The sequence below is a fragment of the Somniosus microcephalus genome, chromosome 24 (genome assembly GCF_052327205.1).
Source record: "Somniosus microcephalus isolate GS21.2 chromosome 24, FLI_Smic_1.0, whole genome shotgun sequence".
Taxonomy (NCBI): Eukaryota; Metazoa; Chordata; class Chondrichthyes; order Squaliformes; family Somniosidae; genus Somniosus; species Somniosus microcephalus.
The window spans coordinates 5,691,364-5,709,991 of NC_141010.1; the positions used below are offsets into that span (position 1 = coordinate 5,691,364).

At 47.0% G+C, this 18,628-nt stretch overlaps 2 protein-coding genes across 2 annotated transcripts in view; one reads left to right on the forward strand and one right to left on the reverse strand.

Annotated features, from left to right (window-relative positions):
- The window catches only part of LOC147100991 (uncharacterized), a 31,173-nt gene extending 22,642 nt beyond the window's left edge, over positions 1-8,531 (reverse strand). The window contains exon 1 of the mRNA XM_085966145.1: positions 7,628-8,531. Within this exon, the coding sequence (XP_085822271.1) occupies positions 7,628-8,084 (457 nt within the window). The 5' untranslated portion in view covers positions 8,085-8,531. The remainder of the gene's footprint in view (positions 1-7,627) is intronic.
- Positions 1-18,628, forward strand: part of LOC147100990 (sorting nexin-11-like) — a 129,302-nt gene that overhangs the window by 78,465 nt on the left and 32,209 nt on the right. The window lies entirely within an intron of this gene.

Here is an 18,628-nt window from a genome sequence, read left to right on the forward strand (position 1 = left end):
CGGACACTCATTGTCAAAGCTCACACTGCTCATTTGGGTGAGACCGTGGAGAGAAGAAAAGGTTTGCGAGAAAAATTGGCAAGTAAAATGTGTTTTGAGTACTGATATCAACAGTGATGGAGCTAGCAAATAACGTTGTTGAGTCTAACGTGTGATAGAGACAGTTAATGCACGTGCTGTTTCAACACAAGAACATATAATAGGAGCAGGAGTCGGCCATTCAGCCCTTCGAGCCTGCTCCACCATTCAATAAGATCATGGCTGATCTTGTACCTCAACTCCACCTTCCTGCACAATCACCATATCCCTTGGTACCCTTAGTATCCAAAACTGAGGTGACATAATTGGGTTGGAGCACTCCAGGTTTAAAGTCCATAGGGTCAGAAATTCCTGGGCGTTGAACCTTGGGCAGTGTCCGTGAACCCATTAGCCCTTAATCCGCTTTCTCAGCTGATATTAGCGCAGCTTCTTTTAAAGGTGTTAGTTGACCCTGATTCAACTTCCTTCGCTGGGAGTTCCACATGAAAGAAGAAAGAAAGAAAGACTTGCATTTATATAGCGCCTTTCACGACCTCAGGACATCCCAAAGCGCTTTACAACCAATGAAGTACTTTTGAAGTGTTAGAATGTAGGAAACGTGGCAGCCAATTTGCACACAGCAAGATCCCACAAACAGCAATGTGATAACTGATCTGTTTGTAGTGATGTTGGTTGAGGGATAAATATTGTTCAGGATACTGGGGAGAACTCCACTGTTTTTCTTCAAAATAGTGCCACAGGGTCTTTTACGTCCACTTGAGAGAGCAGATAGGGCCGTGGTTTTACATCTCATCCGAAGGACAGCACCTCCGACAGTGCAGCACTCCCTCAGTCCTGCACCGGGAGTGTCAGCATAGGTCATGTGCTCAAGTCTCTGAAGTGGGGCTTAAACCCACGATCTTCTGACTCAGGTGAGAGTGCTGCCCACTGAGCCACAGCTATAAAGAGCGGGAAAGCCCCAGGTTTAAAACCGTGGTCTCTGCGGAATGAGCTGATTTCACATGAAACAGCAACTGAGGTCACTAAAGCTGTCCAGTGACTCCTGGGTTAGAGAGAGGGCAAATCAGCCCGGATTCCTGCTCCAGATCACTGTCCAGTGACCCCTGGGTTAGAGAGAGGGGAAATCAGCCCGGATTCCTGCTCCAGATCACTGTCCAGTGACCCCTGGGTTAGAGAGAGGGGAAATCAGCCCGGATTCCTGCTCCAGATCACTGTCCAGTGATCCCTGGGCTAGAGAGAGGGGAAATCAGCCCGGATTCCTGCTCCAGATCACTGTCCAGTGACCCCTGGGTTAGAGAGAGGGGAAATCAGCCCGGATTCCTGCTCCAGATCACTGTCCAGTGATCCCTGGGCTAGAGAGAGGGGAAATCAGCCCGGATTCCTGCTCCAGATCACTGTCCAGTGACCCCTGGGTTAGAGAGAGGGGAAATCAGCCCGGATTCCTGCTCCAGATCACTGTCCAGTGACCCCTGGGTTAGAGAGAGGGGAAATCAGCCAGGGTTCCTGCTCCTGATCACCGTCCAGTGACTCCTGGGTTAGAGAGAGGGGAAATCAGACAGGGTTCCTGATCACTGTCCAGTGACTCCTGGGCTAGAGAGAGGGGAAATCAGACAGGGTTCCTGCTCCAGATCACTGTCCAGTGAGTCCTGATGAAAATTGCCTGTCTCTGTGTAGATATTGGATGAGGAAGAGATTGGCTTTGTGCCATACATGATAGAATAGTTTGCCAAAACACACACACACACAGAGTCCAGAATCTGTCAGGAAGAATGGCCGCGTGGCGAGATGTTGCCCGCGGGTTGTACCCCAGCATGATTCATCACCTTCCAGATAGGAGACGAGAAAAAACAGACTCTCAACAGCCAACCAAATGTTCATACCCATAGGTCTGGAGTATTGTGTCCAATTCTGGGCACCACACTTTGGGAAGTATGTCAAGGCCTTGGAGACGGTGCAGAGGAGATTTACTAGAATGGTCCCAGGGATGAGGGACTTCAGTTACATGGAGAAGCTGGGGTTGTTCTCCTTAGAGCAGAGAAGGTTAAGAGGTGCTTTGACAGAGGTGTTCAAAATCATGAACGGTTTTGATAGAGTAAATAAGAAACTGTTTCTAGTGGCAGAAGGGTCGATAACCAGAGGACACAAATTTAAGGTGATTGGCAAAAGAACCAGAGGCGACAAGCAGAATTTTTTTTTTTTTATGCAGCGAGTTATGATGATCTGGAACGCGCTGCCTGAAAGGGAGCAGATTCAATAATAACTTTCAAAAGGGAATTGGATAAATACTTGAAGGGGAAAAATTTACAGGGCTGTGGGGAAAGAGCAGGGGAGTGGGACTAATCGGAGAGCTCTTTCAAAGAGCCCGCAGAGCCACGATGGGCCGAATGGTCTCCTTCTGTGCTGTATCATTCTATGATTCTATCTGTTCAGAGCATGTGGTGCTGCGAGGGTTAAGCATATTATTGGTCTACTGCTCTAGCCTGTATGTATAATTTTAATTTTCAACTCTTTCGCCGATGCTCATGTAATTTAGTAAATTACAGTCACAATACCACTCTCTTATTGGGGGAAAAGAATGCGGAATTAAATTTTATTATTGCTGAAACACGAGAACCTACAGGGACTAAAAAGTAATATTGAGGGAGAGGAGACAGTGGGTGGTCTGAGTGGAGAGGATTGAATAAAGCCCTTGTGCTGGCTTGATCACATTACCGATTTCTAATCGCTCAGGCATTCTCCGCTACCCAACATCAAGAGCAGCATAGCTCTGCCTCAGCACGAGAAATGCGATTAAAGATTCTAGTCTTTTACAAAGAAAGGGAAAGGAAAGTGGTTCAATTCCTGGTACTGTTGAATTCTGATAAGATCGTCAGTATAATGCAACAAGCAGCAATTTAACATTGAATTCTCATTGTGGTTGTGCTCCCATGTACCAACCACTGCCTCGTCCCCCGATAAGATCAACTTCCATTTCACTGACGCACAGCGTGACCTTAAACAGGACTTGATTGTATCTGTAAAGAATGAGGGTTTTTTTTTCTTCATCGGGCTTGGGACTGTAGAAAAAAAAACCAACAGGATGTGATTTTTAATATAGATAACTTGTACAAAGATCCTCTTTTGTTGGCCTACATTGGCTGTACCGTTAACCTTATGAGTGCTGCATTGCTTTATGTTGCTTTAGGGATGTTTTGTATGTCTAAACCTCTCCGCCTCTCTACCTCTCTTTCCTCCTATAAGACACTGCTTAAAACCTACCTCTTTGACCAAGCTTTTGGTCATCTGCCCTAATTTCTCCTTATATGGCTCGGTGTCAAATTTTTTGTCTTATAATACACCTGTGAAGCGCCTTGGGACGTTTTACTACGTTAAAGGCGCTATATAAATACAAGTTGTTGTTTTAAGTCGGAGCAAGCTATGAGCACCAAATGTACTGCGCTGGATCTACTGCCGAGCACAGCTTTCATCCCCATTTCTCCCCCTCTTTCCCAAACAACAACAACTTGCTCCTTTAACGTAGTAAAACGTCCCAAGGTGCTTCACAGGAGCGTAAATCAGACAAAATTTAACACCGAGCCACATAAGGAGATATTAGGACAGGTGACCAAAAGCTTGGTCAAAGAGGCCGGTTTTAAGGAGAATATTAAAGGAGGAGTGAGCGGCAGAGAGGGAATTCCAGAGCTTAGGGCCTCAGCAGCTGAAAGCATGGCCGCCAATAGTGGGGCGCAGGAAATCGGGAATGCACAAGAGGCCAGAGTTGGAGGATCGCTCGTTAACGGTGCTATATAAATGCAAGTTGTTGTTGTTCCTTTAATGTGTGGCATCTCATGAATTAAAAAATCTTTTAAAAGTACTTCTGAAGTTCTTTTTTAATTGTTATAGTAACGTAACCACAGTCTTTGGAGGATTGAAATATGTAAAATAATCGGAGGCATTTGTGCACCTTGATGTGAAGATGCTGATTTTGTAACCTCATAAAGCATTTAAGGAGACGGAAATGATGTTATGAAACCTGTGCTGGCTCTTAAATCAAAAACCGTCAAACATCACGATCAACCACACTTAGTTCAGTTTTCAGTGTTCGGTTTTATTTGTTGAAATCATGAGCTGGAATGCTGCAGTGTTATTACTACGTTGTAAAATATTTATTTTAGTATTTTAAGAGCACTGTTTGCAGTTTTTGTCTGCACACTATTGGAAGCATATTGAGGCTTGATAGGGTACAGCGCAGATTCACAGGGTGAGGATAAACAAATACAAAGAAAGGCTTGAGAAATTAGGCTTAGCCAGGTTATGGGTGATGTGATTATGAAGGGATGGGACAGGGTAGATGGAAGCAGACTGTTTCCAGTGGTCGAGGGGATCAAAACGAGGGGCCATAGATACAAGATTTCTTTTTCTTTATTCGCTCATAGGATGTGTGTGTTGCTGGCAAGGCCAGCATTTATTGCCCATCCCTAATTGCCCTCGAGAAGGTGGTGGAGGTGCTCCCACAGTGCTGTTAGGGAGGGAGTTCCAGGGTTTTGACCCAGCGACGATGATGGAACGGACGATATATTTCCAAATCAGGATGACTTGGAGGGGAACTTGGAGGTGGTGGTGTTCCCATGCACCTGCTGCCCTTGTCCTTCTAGGTGGTAGAGGTCGCGGGTTTGGGAGGTGCTGCCGAAGAAGCCTTGGCGAGTTGCTGCAATGCATCTTGTAGATGGTACACACTGCAGCCACAGTACGCCGGTGGTGGAGGGAGGGAATGTTTAAGGTGGTGGATGGGGTGCCAATCAAGCGGGCTGCTTTGTCCTGGATGGTGTTGAGCTTCTTGAGTGTTGTTGGAGCTGCACTCATCCATTACATGTAAGAGAATTAGAACAGAGGGCAGGAGAAACCTCTTCACACAGAGCGTTGGGGGTTTGCAGAATTCACTTCCAGGGTTAGTGGTTGAGGCAGAAATGATGTCAACATGAAGGAGAAGGAGGTAAAGGGATATGGGAGCAGGGTGGGTAAATGTGATTGGGACTATTTGCTCGTGTGGTTGGGCCGAATGGCCTGTTTCCGTGTTGTAATTTCTTTGTATTTTTATGTACTTGCGCCAGCAGAGTGGGACTTGAGGAATTTTGACCCTCTTGACTTACTTCATCGCCTCTTGTATTCTTCTCAACCTTGGTGGTTTCCTGCCCTGTAGCCATTTTCCCTTCCTCTAGGTTTTTAATTTAAAATTTGGTTTGATTGTGTTATTTCCTAGTAATTAACTGTCGGTTATCACTTGATAAACTTGCAGTGATTATGCTGTGATAATTAGTTGCACTGCGGTGGGGGTGGGGGGGGAGGCTTACACTTAGCAAGACAAAGGATGTTAGCACTGAGGAATGGAACATCGGAACAGGAGGAGGCCATTAACCCTCTCAAGCCTGTTTCGTCATTCTATTAGATCATAGCTGATCTGTATCGTAACTCCATCTACCTGCCTTGGTTCCATAACCCTCAATACTCTTGCCCAACAAAAATCTACCAATCTCAGTTTTGAAATTTTAAATTGACCCCCAGCCTCAACAGCTTTTTGGGAGAGAGTTCCAGATTTCCACCACCCTTTGTGTGAAGAAGTGCTTCCTGACATCACCCCTGAACGGCCTGGCTCTAATTTTAAGGTTCTGCCCCCTTGTTCTGGACTCCCCCCACCAGAGGAAATAGTTTCTCTCTATCGACCCGATCGACTCCTTTAATCATCTTAAACACCTCGATTAGATCGCCCCTGAATCTTACTCGAGCCTAGTCTATGCAACCTGTCCTCATAATTTTCTTCTTTTTCTGCTAAGAATGCATATCAGATATTCATAGGACGTGTGTAGCGTTGGTGTCAGTTTATCTAAGTTGGTAGCAGTCTCACCTCTGAGGTTCAAGCTCCAGGAAGTTGAGCTGATAAACTGAAGCTGACACTGCCATGCAATGCTGAAGGAGTGCTTTATTGTCAGAGGCACTGTGCCCTTGGGTGAGATGTTGAACCTAGGTACCCATCTGCCCATTCATTGGACCTTAAAGATCCCATGGTTCTAGTCAGAGAAAATCAGAAGGTTCCCCTGGTGTCCTGGCCAACATTCCTCCTTCAACCAGCATTGTTAAAAACAGATTAACGTTTCTTCCCATTGTTTGTGGGACCTTGCTCTTTGCAAAATGGCGGCCTCATTTACAGAACAGTAGTCACTGTGCTCAAGAGTAATTCATAGTATTACATAGTATTTACAGAACAGAAACAGCCCATTCGGCCCGGCCCAACATGTTTATGCTCCATTCATTGTATGTGAATTGTTTTGAAATGTTTTTGAAGCGTGATAAGCCATTATACAAATATAACTGCCGCCTTCAAACAAAGACGCTTCTCTTACACTGGCCCTTAATATAAAATTGATCCTTGAAATCACTCACCTCCTACCTGGCAAAATCCTAGCACAAAGCTCAGTCTCCCTGCTGGTGTCAGACTAACTTACTGTTGATTAGCGTAAATGAAAGACTTGCATTTATATCGCGCCTTTCATGACCTCAGCTTGTCCCAATGGGCTTTACAACCAATGAAGTACTTTTTTTGAAGTGTTGTAATGTAGGAAATGCAGCAGTCCATTTGCACACAGCAAGCTTCCACAAACAACACTGAGATAAATGACCAGATAATCTGTTTTAGTGATGTTGGTTGAAGGATAAATATTGGCCCAGGACACCGGGGAGAACTCCCCCGCTCTTTGAAAAAGTGCCATGGAATCTTTTACATCCACCTGAGCGGGCAGGCAAGGCCTTGGTTTAATGTCTTATCTGAAAGGTGGCACCTCCAACAATGCCGCACTCTCTCAGTACCGCACTGGGAGTGTCGGCCTAGATATTGTGCTCAAATCTCTGGAGTGGGACTTGAACCCACAGTTTTCTGACTCCGAAGCGAGAGCCACGGCTGGCAACTAGGGCCCATAAGTATAAGATAGTCACTAATAAATCCAATAGGGATTTCAGGAGAAACTTCTTTACTCAAAGTGGTGGGAATGTGGAACTTGCTACCACAGGAAGTAGTTGTGGCGATTAGCATAGATGCCTTTAAGGTGAAGCTAGATAAGTACATGAGGGAGAAAGGAATAGAAGGCTCTGCTGATGGGGTGAGATGAAGCAGTGTGGGAGGAGGCTCGTGTGGAGCATAAACACCGGCATGAACCAGTTGGGCCGAATGGCCTGTTTCTGTGCAGTATATTTTATGTACCACACACATTGGCTGAGTTATGTGGCTGCAGGAAGCAATGGGAGGTTGATTTCACCATAATGAAGTGAATTTCTCCACACCGCACCCCCCCCCCCCCCCCCCCGCACCACTCCCGTCCGACAGATTTCTAATCTGATATTGAGAGGTGAACCTGGGATCCTGTAGAGTGGTAACTCAGAGTAAACATGGCTTGATAGCTGTGGTGTGAAACAGGTTTGCCGCCCTGGCCCTTTGTTATTGATACATGAGAGAGGAAATGGCAGGGAGGGCACGGGAATGGGATAGTGACAGCTTTGAGAGATATTGGTCTTATGGGGGGTGGGAGGACGGGGTGATCAGCAAAATTAAATATCGTACCGGTCCACTGGTCGCTCGTCCCCCTGTATTCGCTCTTCTCCTTTGGCGTGCGCTTGTAGGCCAGGTTGTTGCGATTCTTCCACCGGCACAGCCACCCGTTGGTGGGTTTGAACTCGATGCCCATCTCCTCGGCGAGGGCCTTGGCTTTGGCCATCAGCACCGGCCCCGAGATCGGGCCTTCCTCCTTGCTGGCCGTCCAGAACCAGCTGAGCAGAGCGTCGTCGATGGTCTGGTTCTTCCCCTCGCGTTTGCGCTTGCGCTCCAGGTTCCCGCCGCGCAGCCATTCCTCCAGGATCTCCTCTTTCTTCTTGACGATTTTGGAGATCGCAGAGGCGGTGAGCCCGTACTCCCGGGCGATCTCCTTCTGTTTGAAGGAGGGGTCGTTGAGTTTCAAGATGATCTGGACTTTCTGAGCCAGCGTGATGGCGGTCCTTTTGATTTTGATCGGGTTCTCCATACCAGCACTGTAACAGCACAGAAACGACAGAGAGTACAATAGCGTGTTTATACAAAGAGAGCCTCTAAACTCCTAACCATAATCCACCTTTTCTAAAATGCCTGACAGGCAGTGCGGTTGTATACTGGATTTTTTTTTTGTTGCTGTTTGAGGAAGGAGTCAGGCAGCATTTACAGCACGGGCATAATGGCAGCTAACAGGCTCCAATGTGGCTGCTTGCAGAATGTAGAGAAAGAATGTGCTTCTCAGCCTGTGCTGCACAGACCAGGAACAAAGAGGTCTGTGAAACGTGAAGTTGATGCTGAGCAGGCTTTAGGGATGTGCTTTGTGATGTAAAATAAGTGATCTCATCTGAAATTCGACACCACAGCCCAGCCCTGATAAGATCATCTCCAATTTGCTGACGCTCACTTATGATCCTAGGCAGACATTGATCTTATCAGCCCCCGGTCGTGCACAAGGGAAACAGATTGTGGTTTCTTCACAAAAAAATGTTAAAAGAGAGAGGGGGGGAAAACGCACACTTAAGTTGATCCTATGCAGCGGCTTATCTCCGACAGGCTCGCAGTGTATTAGCAGTCAGAGAGCAGGAGGAATATTTTAAATAGGCCTTAACCATCTCAGTACTGAATGATATCCAGCATTAAATAACAATTAAAGACAAAGAATAAAAGAAGACACGCACGTTTTAATGACCAAACTGAACATTGCAAAATAAATGGATTATAATAAGGAATGGGGATGGTTGGCTTTACAAAGTGTGGAACAGACAGCGAGTGACAACAAAGGGGGCGGCACACATAGAGAACAGACCTACAGAGAAACACACACATACACAGGAAACAGAGATAAATATACAGAGAGATACAAACAGAAAACAGAGATAAATATACAGAGAGACACACACAGAAAACAGACATAAATATACAGAGAGACACACACACACACACACACACACACAGAGGGTGAGAGTGACAAAGCAGCTTGGAGAAATCAAGGGACACAAGCATACAGGGCCAGACAGAGACCCCAAGGAAGACTGAGAGACAAATAGCCAAACGGAGAAACCATTGCTATTTGGTTTGAATGTCGTTGAGCTCCTGCGTGAGGTGAGGAAAAAAAATAAACAAAAAGTTTTAATCACTGGAGGTTAATGTAAATAAGCTGGAATGCCTCAAAACAGTTAATCCTGAACAGGATGTGGTCTTAACCCTTCCAACGCTAGGTTTCTTCCGCAGCTGGTAAATGAGAAAACATGTTTTCCAGCGCACCTTAAATTGTCAATTTAAAACAAGACAAAAGACGCGGGGGAGAAAAGCTTTTAAGTAGGAATATTCTTTTAACAGAGTAATGATTGCAGAATCGTATGTAAGGAGTTGGTTGTACGGATATATACACAGCAAGCAACAGGCCATTCGGCCCAACTGGTCTATGCCAAAGTTTGCTCAACCCCCCCCCCACCCCACCATAAGATTATCCTCAGCACTGCCAAAAGACCTTCACCGAAGCGGTACGAGAGCATGGGCCTTACACTAAACATCCGTAAGACAAAGGTCCTCTACCAACCTGCCCCCGCCACACAGTACTGCCCCCCGATTATCAAAATCCACGACAAGGCCTTGGACAACGTGGACCACTTTCCATACCTCGGGAGCCTACTGTCAACCAGGGCAGACGTCGATGATGAAGTCCAACACCGCCTTCAGTGTGTCGATGCAGCATTCGGTCACCTGAGGAAGAGAGTGTTTGAAGACCAGGACCTCAAACCCGGCACTAAGCTCATAGTCTACAGAGCAGCAGTGATACCCACCCTCCTGTATGCCTCAGAGACATGGACCATGTACAGCAGGCACCTCAAAGCACTGGAGAGGTACCACCAACGCTGCCTCCGCAAGATCCTGCAAATCCATTGGCAGAATAGGCGCACCAACGTCAGTGTTCTCGCTCAGGCCAACATCCCCAGCATCAAAGCTTTGACCACGCTCAATCAGCTCCGATGGACGGGTCACATTGTCCGCATGCCCCATACGAGACTCCCAAAACAAGTGCTCTACTTGGAGCTCTGACACAGCAAGAAAGCCCCAGGTGGGCAGAGGAAGCACTTCAAGGACACCCTCAAAGCCTCCTTGAAAAAGTGTAACATCCCCACCGACACCTGGGAATCCCTGGCCCAAGACTGCACAAAATGGAGGAGAAGCATCCGGGAAGGCGCCGAACACCTCGAGTCTCTTCGCCGGGAGCAAGCGGAAGCCAAGCACAGGCAGCGCAAGGAGCGCACGTCAACCCAAGCACCCCACCCACCCGCCCCTTCAACCACCGTCTGCCCCACCTGTGACAGAGACTGTAGGTCCCACATTGGACTCATCAGTCACCTGAGAACTCATTTTTAATGTGGAAGCAAGTCATCCTCGGTCCCGAGGGACTGCCTAAGAAGAAGAATAGCTGTAATGGGATAAAGGGGTCTAATGCAAACGGTGTGAGGCTTCACTTATACTCAGCAAGACATGGGCTCAACCCCTTCGCTGGCTCAGTCTGCCTATGGATGAGATCTTCTTACAAACACTTGACCAGAATCTCCTGCGTGTAACATAACTTTGTAAAGAAATATATTTTTAAAGGCTGGAATTCTCCTCGTAGGTATGCGCTCAGCTTTAGGCATTTTCCTGCGCAGGATGTCACAAGGTGACTAAAAATACTGATTCCCCCCCCCCCCCGAAAAAACCCCAAATATTTGTTTTGCCGAAATTTCTCTCTGTTTCATAGAATTACATAGAATGTACAGCACAGAAACAGGCCATTTGACCCAACAGGTCTGTGCCGGTGTTTATGCTCCACACGAGCCTCCTCCCACCCCTCTTCATCTCACCCTATCAGCAGATCCTTCTAGTGTCAGCTGTGGCTCAGTGGGTAGCACCCTCGCTTCTGAGTCAGAAGGTTGTGGGTTCAGTCCCACTCCAGGGACTTGAGCACAAAAAGCTAGGCAGTGCTGAGGGAGTGCTGCACTGTCGGAGGTGCCGTCTTTTGGATGAGATATTAAATCGAGGCCCCGTCTGCTCTCTCAGGTGGACGTAAAAGATCCCATAGCACTATTTCGAAGAAGAGCAGGGGAGTTCTCCCCGGTGTCCCTGCCAATATTTATCCCTCAACCAACATCACTAAAACAGATTATCTGGTCATTATCACATTGCTGTTTGTGGGAGCTTGCTGTGCGCAAATTGGCTGCTGTGTTTCCTACATTACAACAGTGACTGCACTTCAAATAGTACTTCATTGGCTGTTAAGAGCTTTGAGATGTCCGGTGGTCGAAAAGGCGCTATATAAATGCATGTCTTTTTTCCTTTCCCTCCCATGTGTTTATCCAGCTTCCCCTTAAATGCATCTTTGCTATTTGCCTCAACCGCTCCCTGTGGTAGCAAGTTCCACATTTTCACCACTTTCTGGGTAAAGAAGTTTCTCTTGAATTCCCTATTGGATTTATCAGTGACTATCTTATTTTTATGGCCCCTAGTTTTGGACTCCCCCACAAGTGGAAACATCTTCCCTCTTCTCTTGAAGGCACTGGGGTAGAAGTTTGACTCGGGTGGTGTCGGCTCGGCCGCTCGTTGTAAGCAGTGCCTGATGTTCAGTTCCACTGCAGTCAATAGAATTAAATATCAAGCGCTGCGTCTAATGGACAGTCAATCCGACACCGCCGTTCCGCGCCGCTGCCCGAGGTGAATTCCTACCCCACTGCCTCCAACCTGGGTCCTGTTTCACAGAGGACAGGAACTCTTTGGTGCCTTCATGTGTGAGTAGCAGCCCTTCATGTGTGAGTTCAGACTGTGAGTGTTGGTTGGCTATTCTACCACGCGAGGCATCACAGTCGAGCCCAATCCTGTGCTTGCCTGACGCATACACACCTTCTACCAGGGCCTCACTGGATAGTCAATGGTTTTCGATAAGGTAACCTAGAATATTGCTTCAGAGTAAGCAAAGGGAGCAGGACAAAGGTGGCATCAACACAATTAGTGAAAAGTAAATTTGAAACCAATCTTAGGGTGAACATTTTTACTGAAGGCTTGACAAATGTTAGGAATAATCTGCCGTGCTGGGTTGGAGACAGACGGATTAGGGACATTCTCAATACAGCTGGATGAGAGACTAGGAGAGCCAGGGTACGAAGAAAGAACTTGCATTTATATAGAGCCTTTCACGACCTCAGGTCGTCCCAAAGTGCTTCACAGCCAGTGAAGTGTGGTCACTGTTGCAATGCAGGGAAACACAGCAGCCTATTTGTGCACAGCAAGGTCCCACAAACAGCAGTGTGATAATGACCAGATCATCTGTTTTCGTGATGTTGGTTGAGGGATGGGCTTCGTCAGGCCGAACACTGTTTCTTATCCTTGACTTTGCTCCAGTTTTTATATTAATATAGATACGGAGTGAGAAGCCCAGCTGATTTTCTTTTCTCCTCTTCCCTCCCTCCCTCTCTCTTGTTTCCTCTCTCCCTCGCTTCCTCCCTAGCCCAGGAGCAATGAGACCCATTGTACTAGCCCAGCAGAGAAAAGTCCAGCAGTTAATTACATCTGCTGCCGGCATTTGGCTTAAACCTCTGCTGATGTTAAAGTGCCTGTTTTAGTTACCATGGTGAAGGTAACATAAACCTGCACCTGTGGACCTCCAGTCGGTACCCAAGAACTGAAGGACTATCACACCTAGTATTCACTGATAAAATAAGCTGCTTCAGCCATCTGCATTCTAGCCCGTTGCTCCCTTTATTATATATTTCTTTTGAACATTTATTATTTTACAATGATCGCCAAAAGCATAATAAATAATATTTTTGAATTTTAAAAAAGATTAAAATAAGTTACCCATTTTTCAACTCGGTTCCATTTCACCATTCTATAGGGTCCTCAACTTACCTGTAAACAGAGTCCAGCTTTTCAAAAGCTGGCGTGTCCTTTAGGTTTGAACATCAATGTTGCAAGATTAGGTTAAGGCTTCTATGACATGAAAGTAGAGTTCTGACTGGGATAACTTAGTTATCAGTGATATCACACAAAATTGATCTTCTGTTTCCTGTCAGCCGACTCGAATCAAAAGCACTGAGTAAGGGAAGTGTAGAAAACAATAAGGAGGAGAAAAGCAATGCTTAACCAGGCTTTGTGGCTGATGGACGATGCGGTTTGATGTTTAAACCCCACACTGCATTCAGCCATATGTAACCATTACCCTGCTTTCTTTGAGACATACATTCACTCAACGCAGACGCATTTCTATAGCACCTTTCACAGCCTCAGGACGTCCCAAAGCACTTTACAGCCAATGAAATAGTTTTTGAAGTGTGGTCACTGTTGTAATGTAGGAAACGTGGCAGCCAATTTGCACACAGCAAGCTCCCAGAAACAGCAATGGGATAATGACCAGATAATCTGATTTTTAGCGATGTTGGTTGAGGGATAAATATTGGCCAGGACACCGGGGAGAACTCCCCTGCTCTACTTTGAAATGGGATGGAATCTTTTACGTCCACCTGAGAGAGCAGACAAGGCCTCGGTTCAACATCTCATCGGAAAGACGGCACCTCAGACAGTGCAGCGCTCCCTCAGTACTGCCTCTCAGACAGTGCGGCGCTCCCTCAGTACTGCCCCTCCGACAGTGCAGCGCTCCCTCAGTACTGCCCCTCAGACAGTGCAGCGCTCCCTCAGTACTGCCCCTCAGACAGTGCGGCGCTCCCTCAGTACTGCCCCTCCGACAGTGCAGCGCTCCCTCAGTACTGCCCCTCCGACAGTGCAGCGCTCCCTCAGTACTGCACCTCCGACAGTGCAGCGCTCCCTCAGTACTGCACCTCAGACAGTGCAGCGATCCTTCAGTACTGCCCCTCAGACAGTGCAGCACTCCCTCAGTACTGCCCCTCAGACAGTGCAGCGCTCCCTCAGTACTGCCCCTCAGACAGTGCAGCGCTCCCTCAGTACTGCCCCTCCGACAGTGCAGCGCTCCCTCAGTACTGCACCTCAGACAGTGCAGCGATCCCTCAGTACTGCCCCTCAGACAGTGCAGCGCTCCCTCAGTACTGCACCTCAGACAGTGCAGCGATCCTTCAGTACTGCCCCTCAGACAGTGCAGCACTCCCTCAGACGAGCCTTTTATATTATAGTCCAAGTCATGGCAGAGTGACCTGATTGCACTGTGTATAATTGCACCCAGAGGATTGGTTGGAAGTTTCCTGAGAATGGAGCTAGGCCGGCAAACTTTGGCTGGACTGTTCCCGTGTGGAACGTGTCAGTTTTCTGCAGCTTTATCCAGCAGCAGACCTGTAACTCAAGGCTGTCAAGTGCTTTCAGCGATTAGATCCTGTTCCTTTAGCTGTTCCGGTTTCCTAGAGCAGGGGATGGCGTTATAAGGAATAAGTTATTATAATTCTGGAAATCTGCAAGTGAATTACGGGAGTTGCCATCTAATTGCAGGGATCAGACAGTACCTGGGAGTGGTTTATGAATATCATTTGAACTCTCTGGATAGCTTTCAGCCCTGTAACACACGACGGGGGAAAAATTTGGTTGCTTTGCGCCTCCCGTTAGCGCCCTAAGAGAAAAAACAGAAAGGCAGAGTATTTCCTAAATGGTGAAAGATTGGGGAATGCAGATGCTCAAAGGGACCTGGGTGTCCTTGTACATGAGTCACTGAAAGTGAATGTGCAGGTGCAGCTAGCCATTAGGAAGGCAAATGGTATGCTGGCCTTCATTACAAGAGGATTTGAGTACAGGAGTAAAGAAGTCTTATTCCAATTATATAGGGCCTTGGTGAGACCACACCTGGAGTACTGTGTACAATTTTGGTCTCCTTACCTAAGGAAGGATATACTTGCCATAGAGGGAGTGCAACAAAGGTTCACCAGACTGATTCCTGGGATGGCGGGACTGTCGTATGAGAAGAGAGTGGAGCCTCAGTCATTGGGTATATTCAAAACAGAAGTCGATAGATTTCTGACTAGTAAGGGCATCAAGGGATATGGCGATAGGGCCGGTGAATGGAGTTGAGGCAGAAGATCAGCCATGATCTCATTGAATGGCGGAGCAGGCTCGAAGGGCCGAATGGCCTACTCCTGCTCCTATTTCTTATGTTCTTATGCAGTGGTAGTTATCTAGGCAAAAACAGCACCCATTGTGCGTATGTATAACAGGATCCCACAAACAGTGATGTAATGAATGAACGGGCGGTCTTTTTTTTCTGGTGTTGCTGATTGAGAGAGGCATGTTGCCCAGGACCCAGGGAGAACACCCTTCCCTTCAAATAGTGCCGTGGGATCTTTAACATCCACCTGGACCTCAGAAGGACAATTGGGATCTTGGTGTAAGGTCACATTGGCGTTAGCCGTGGCTCAGTGGCTAGTGCTCTTGCCTCTGAGTCAGAAGGTCATGGGTTCAAGTCCCACTCCAGATACTTGAGCACAAAGTCTAGGCTGACACTCCAGAGCTACGCTGACGGAGGTGCCATCTTTCAGAAGAGACGTTAAACCAAGGCCCCGTCTACTCTCCCAGATGGATGTAAATGATCCCATAACACTATCTTGAAGAAGAGCAGGGGAGTTCTCCCTGGTGTCCTGGCCGATATTTATCCCTCAATCAATATCACTAAAAAACAGATTATCTGGTCATCATCACATTGCTGTTTGTGGGAGCTTGCTACGTGTAAATTGGTTGCCTCGTTTCCTACATTACAACAGTGACTCCACTTCAAAAGTACTTCATTGGGTGTAAAGTGCTTTGGGACGTCCCTGAGGTCATGAAAGGTGCTATAGAAAGGCAAGTCTTTCTTTCTCATCCAAAGGACTAGAGTTGAGCGAATTGCAGCGCCTCAGTCTGTTGTGGTGATGGTCACACAATCTCCTTTGTGTAAGGGTACTGGAGGTCTAACCAGGGAATAATGAGCATGGATTACAGGGCGATACGATGTGCTGTTAATGTATTCATACAGGCTTATTACTTAGTTGAGCAAATCAACTGTTAGATCTGAAAGATTAATTTTCAAAAAATAGATGCAGACATGGATGTTATTAATAGACCTTTTACTATAGTTTCCTTAAAACCATAGTCCAGACATTACTGTGCCGATATCAGCCTACGAAAGCTTAGCGTGTTTTAATGGCGGTGTTAGCCTTCGGGTCGTTCCTAGGTTTATAGTTTTACAAGTCTGCCATGCATCATGACATTTTTATACTGCAGCAGTTTCCCTGAGCAGTGCCTCTCCTCTCATGCAGGTTTCCAGTAAAAGTGTCAGCCTCGGTGTCTGTTAAGTGAGTAGCAATCAAAGATAATAAAACTGGAAAGCACAGCACAGAGACGAGGAGATGCTCGTTCCCTGATGGCCCAGTGAGCTATCTCAAGGTTCGAGGAGGGTGGAAGAACAGGCATGGTTTCTGCTCCCGATAGCCATCCGATGACTGCCCCTGACTGTAACGTGCATCTTTATGCATCTTGGGTGAGGACAGAATTGGACTTGACTTCGATGAGACGTTAAACCGAGGCCCCGTCTGCCCTCAGGTGGACGTAAATATCCCATAGCACCATTTTGAAGAAGAGCAGGGGAGATCCCCCTTGTGTCCTGGCCAATATTTATCCCTCAACCAACATCGCTAAAAAACAGATGATCTGGCCGTTAACATAGAATAGAATCATAATTTACAACACAGAAAGAGGCCATTCGACCCACCGTGTCTGTGCCGGATTGCAGCATTGCTGTTTGTGGGATCTTGCTCTGCGCAAATTAGCTGCCATGTTTCCTATATTACAACAGTGACAACACTTCAAAAGTACCTCATTGGTTGTAAAGTGCTTTGGGTCGTCCTGAGGTCGTGGAAGGCGCTAGATAAATGCAAGTCTTTCTGGACTGTGTTGCCCTCCATGGTCGAACAGCCTGCCGATACTCACACCTGAAGAATGTCCACTTGGGTGAGGAGCCCGTGTCCCAACAAGACTCGGCTGCTTTGGGACAGGTGGGGAGAACATTTCTTTTTAAAAGTCACTCTCAGCTACAAAAAGGGAGAGGCCATTCAGCCCTTCAAGCCTGTTCTGATATTCATTTAGATCGTGGCTGATCTGCATCTTAACTCCGTCTACCCGCCCTGGTTCCGTAACCCTTAATAGCCTTGCCCAACAAAAATCTTATCAATCTCAGTTTTGAAATTTTCACTCGACCCTCTGCTCCATGCAGCCTGTCCCACACTATGGTGATATCTTGTCTATCACAATACATACACTCTGCACCCCACCCGAAACCATGCGATCTCCTGGGCGAGGTGAAAAACCAGATAAAAACCCAGGTTTTTGGTGGGGGAGAGTTTCAGATTTCCACTACCCTTTGTGTAAAGAAGTGCTTCCTGACATCATCCCTGAACGGCCTAGTTCTAATTTTAAGGTGATGCCTCCTTGTTCTGTACTCCCCCCCCCCCCCCCACCAGAGGAAATAGTTGCCCCCCCTATCTACCCTATCAATATTTTGTTTTGCAGTCCCTTTCCTGAAGTGAACTGAAAAGCAAGTGGAAAACCGAATACTGTATGAAATGTGCCTGACCTGAGTCCTCTCTCTCGCTCCGCTCCCGTTAATCCTGCTTTGTGTTGTGCTCAGCTCATTTCTGGGCCCACCCAGTGATTGGAAGTTTTTTGAGTTTGTGAGCCATAGTTAGTGCATTTACAGCTAGTTTGAACCCTGTCACCTCTGCCACGCAATGCCCTAATTGCTGTTGTAAACAGCAGCATGTTCTTTAACCTAAACTAGCCCGATGAGATGGGGGTTGGTGGACAGGGTAGCAGGTATTTACTTAGAGATAATGCCTGCTTATACAGCACAATCGCTTATGACTCCAGTTACACAGGTCTGAAAGGAGAGGAGTCCTTTTTTGCTGTTGTAATTACATTTTGTTAAAGCTCTGCACTCAGGTAACCTCGGATTTATGTTTGTTCTGTGTTTAAGCTTCAGCTGCTGCTAATATAGAGAGCACCCTGACAGCTGGGAGCGTTGTGAGAAAGCTCGTTCAGTTTATCGGGAATAGTCAGGGCATAAAAGGGGGAATTTGTGTCGGGGATTCACAAGGTCGTTTGAGCGTACTTTGGGCTAAACCAGAATCCACTCCCATGGGTTCAACAACAACTTGTAGTTATATAGCGCCTTTAACGTAGTAAAACATCCCAAGGCACTTCACAGGAGCCACATGAAGAGATATTAGGACAGATGTAGGTTAAAGGAGTGTCTTAAAGGAAGTGAGAGAGGTGGAGAAGCAGAGCGGTTTCGGGAGGGAATTCCTGAAGGCACAGAAGGAGGCCATTTAGCCCATCATACCAGTGCCGGCTCTTTGACGGAGCTCTCCAATTAGTCTCACTCCCTCTGCTCTTTCCCCAGAGCTCTGCAAATGTTTTCCTTTTCAAGGACATATCCAGTTTGCTTTTGAAAGTTACTGAATCTGCTTCCACCGCCCTTTCAGGCAGCGCATTCCAGGTGCCGAACCATACAGACCCAAGGATGCCTTCGGTTTCTCGTGTGGCCTGAGCTGATCTCAGTTAAAG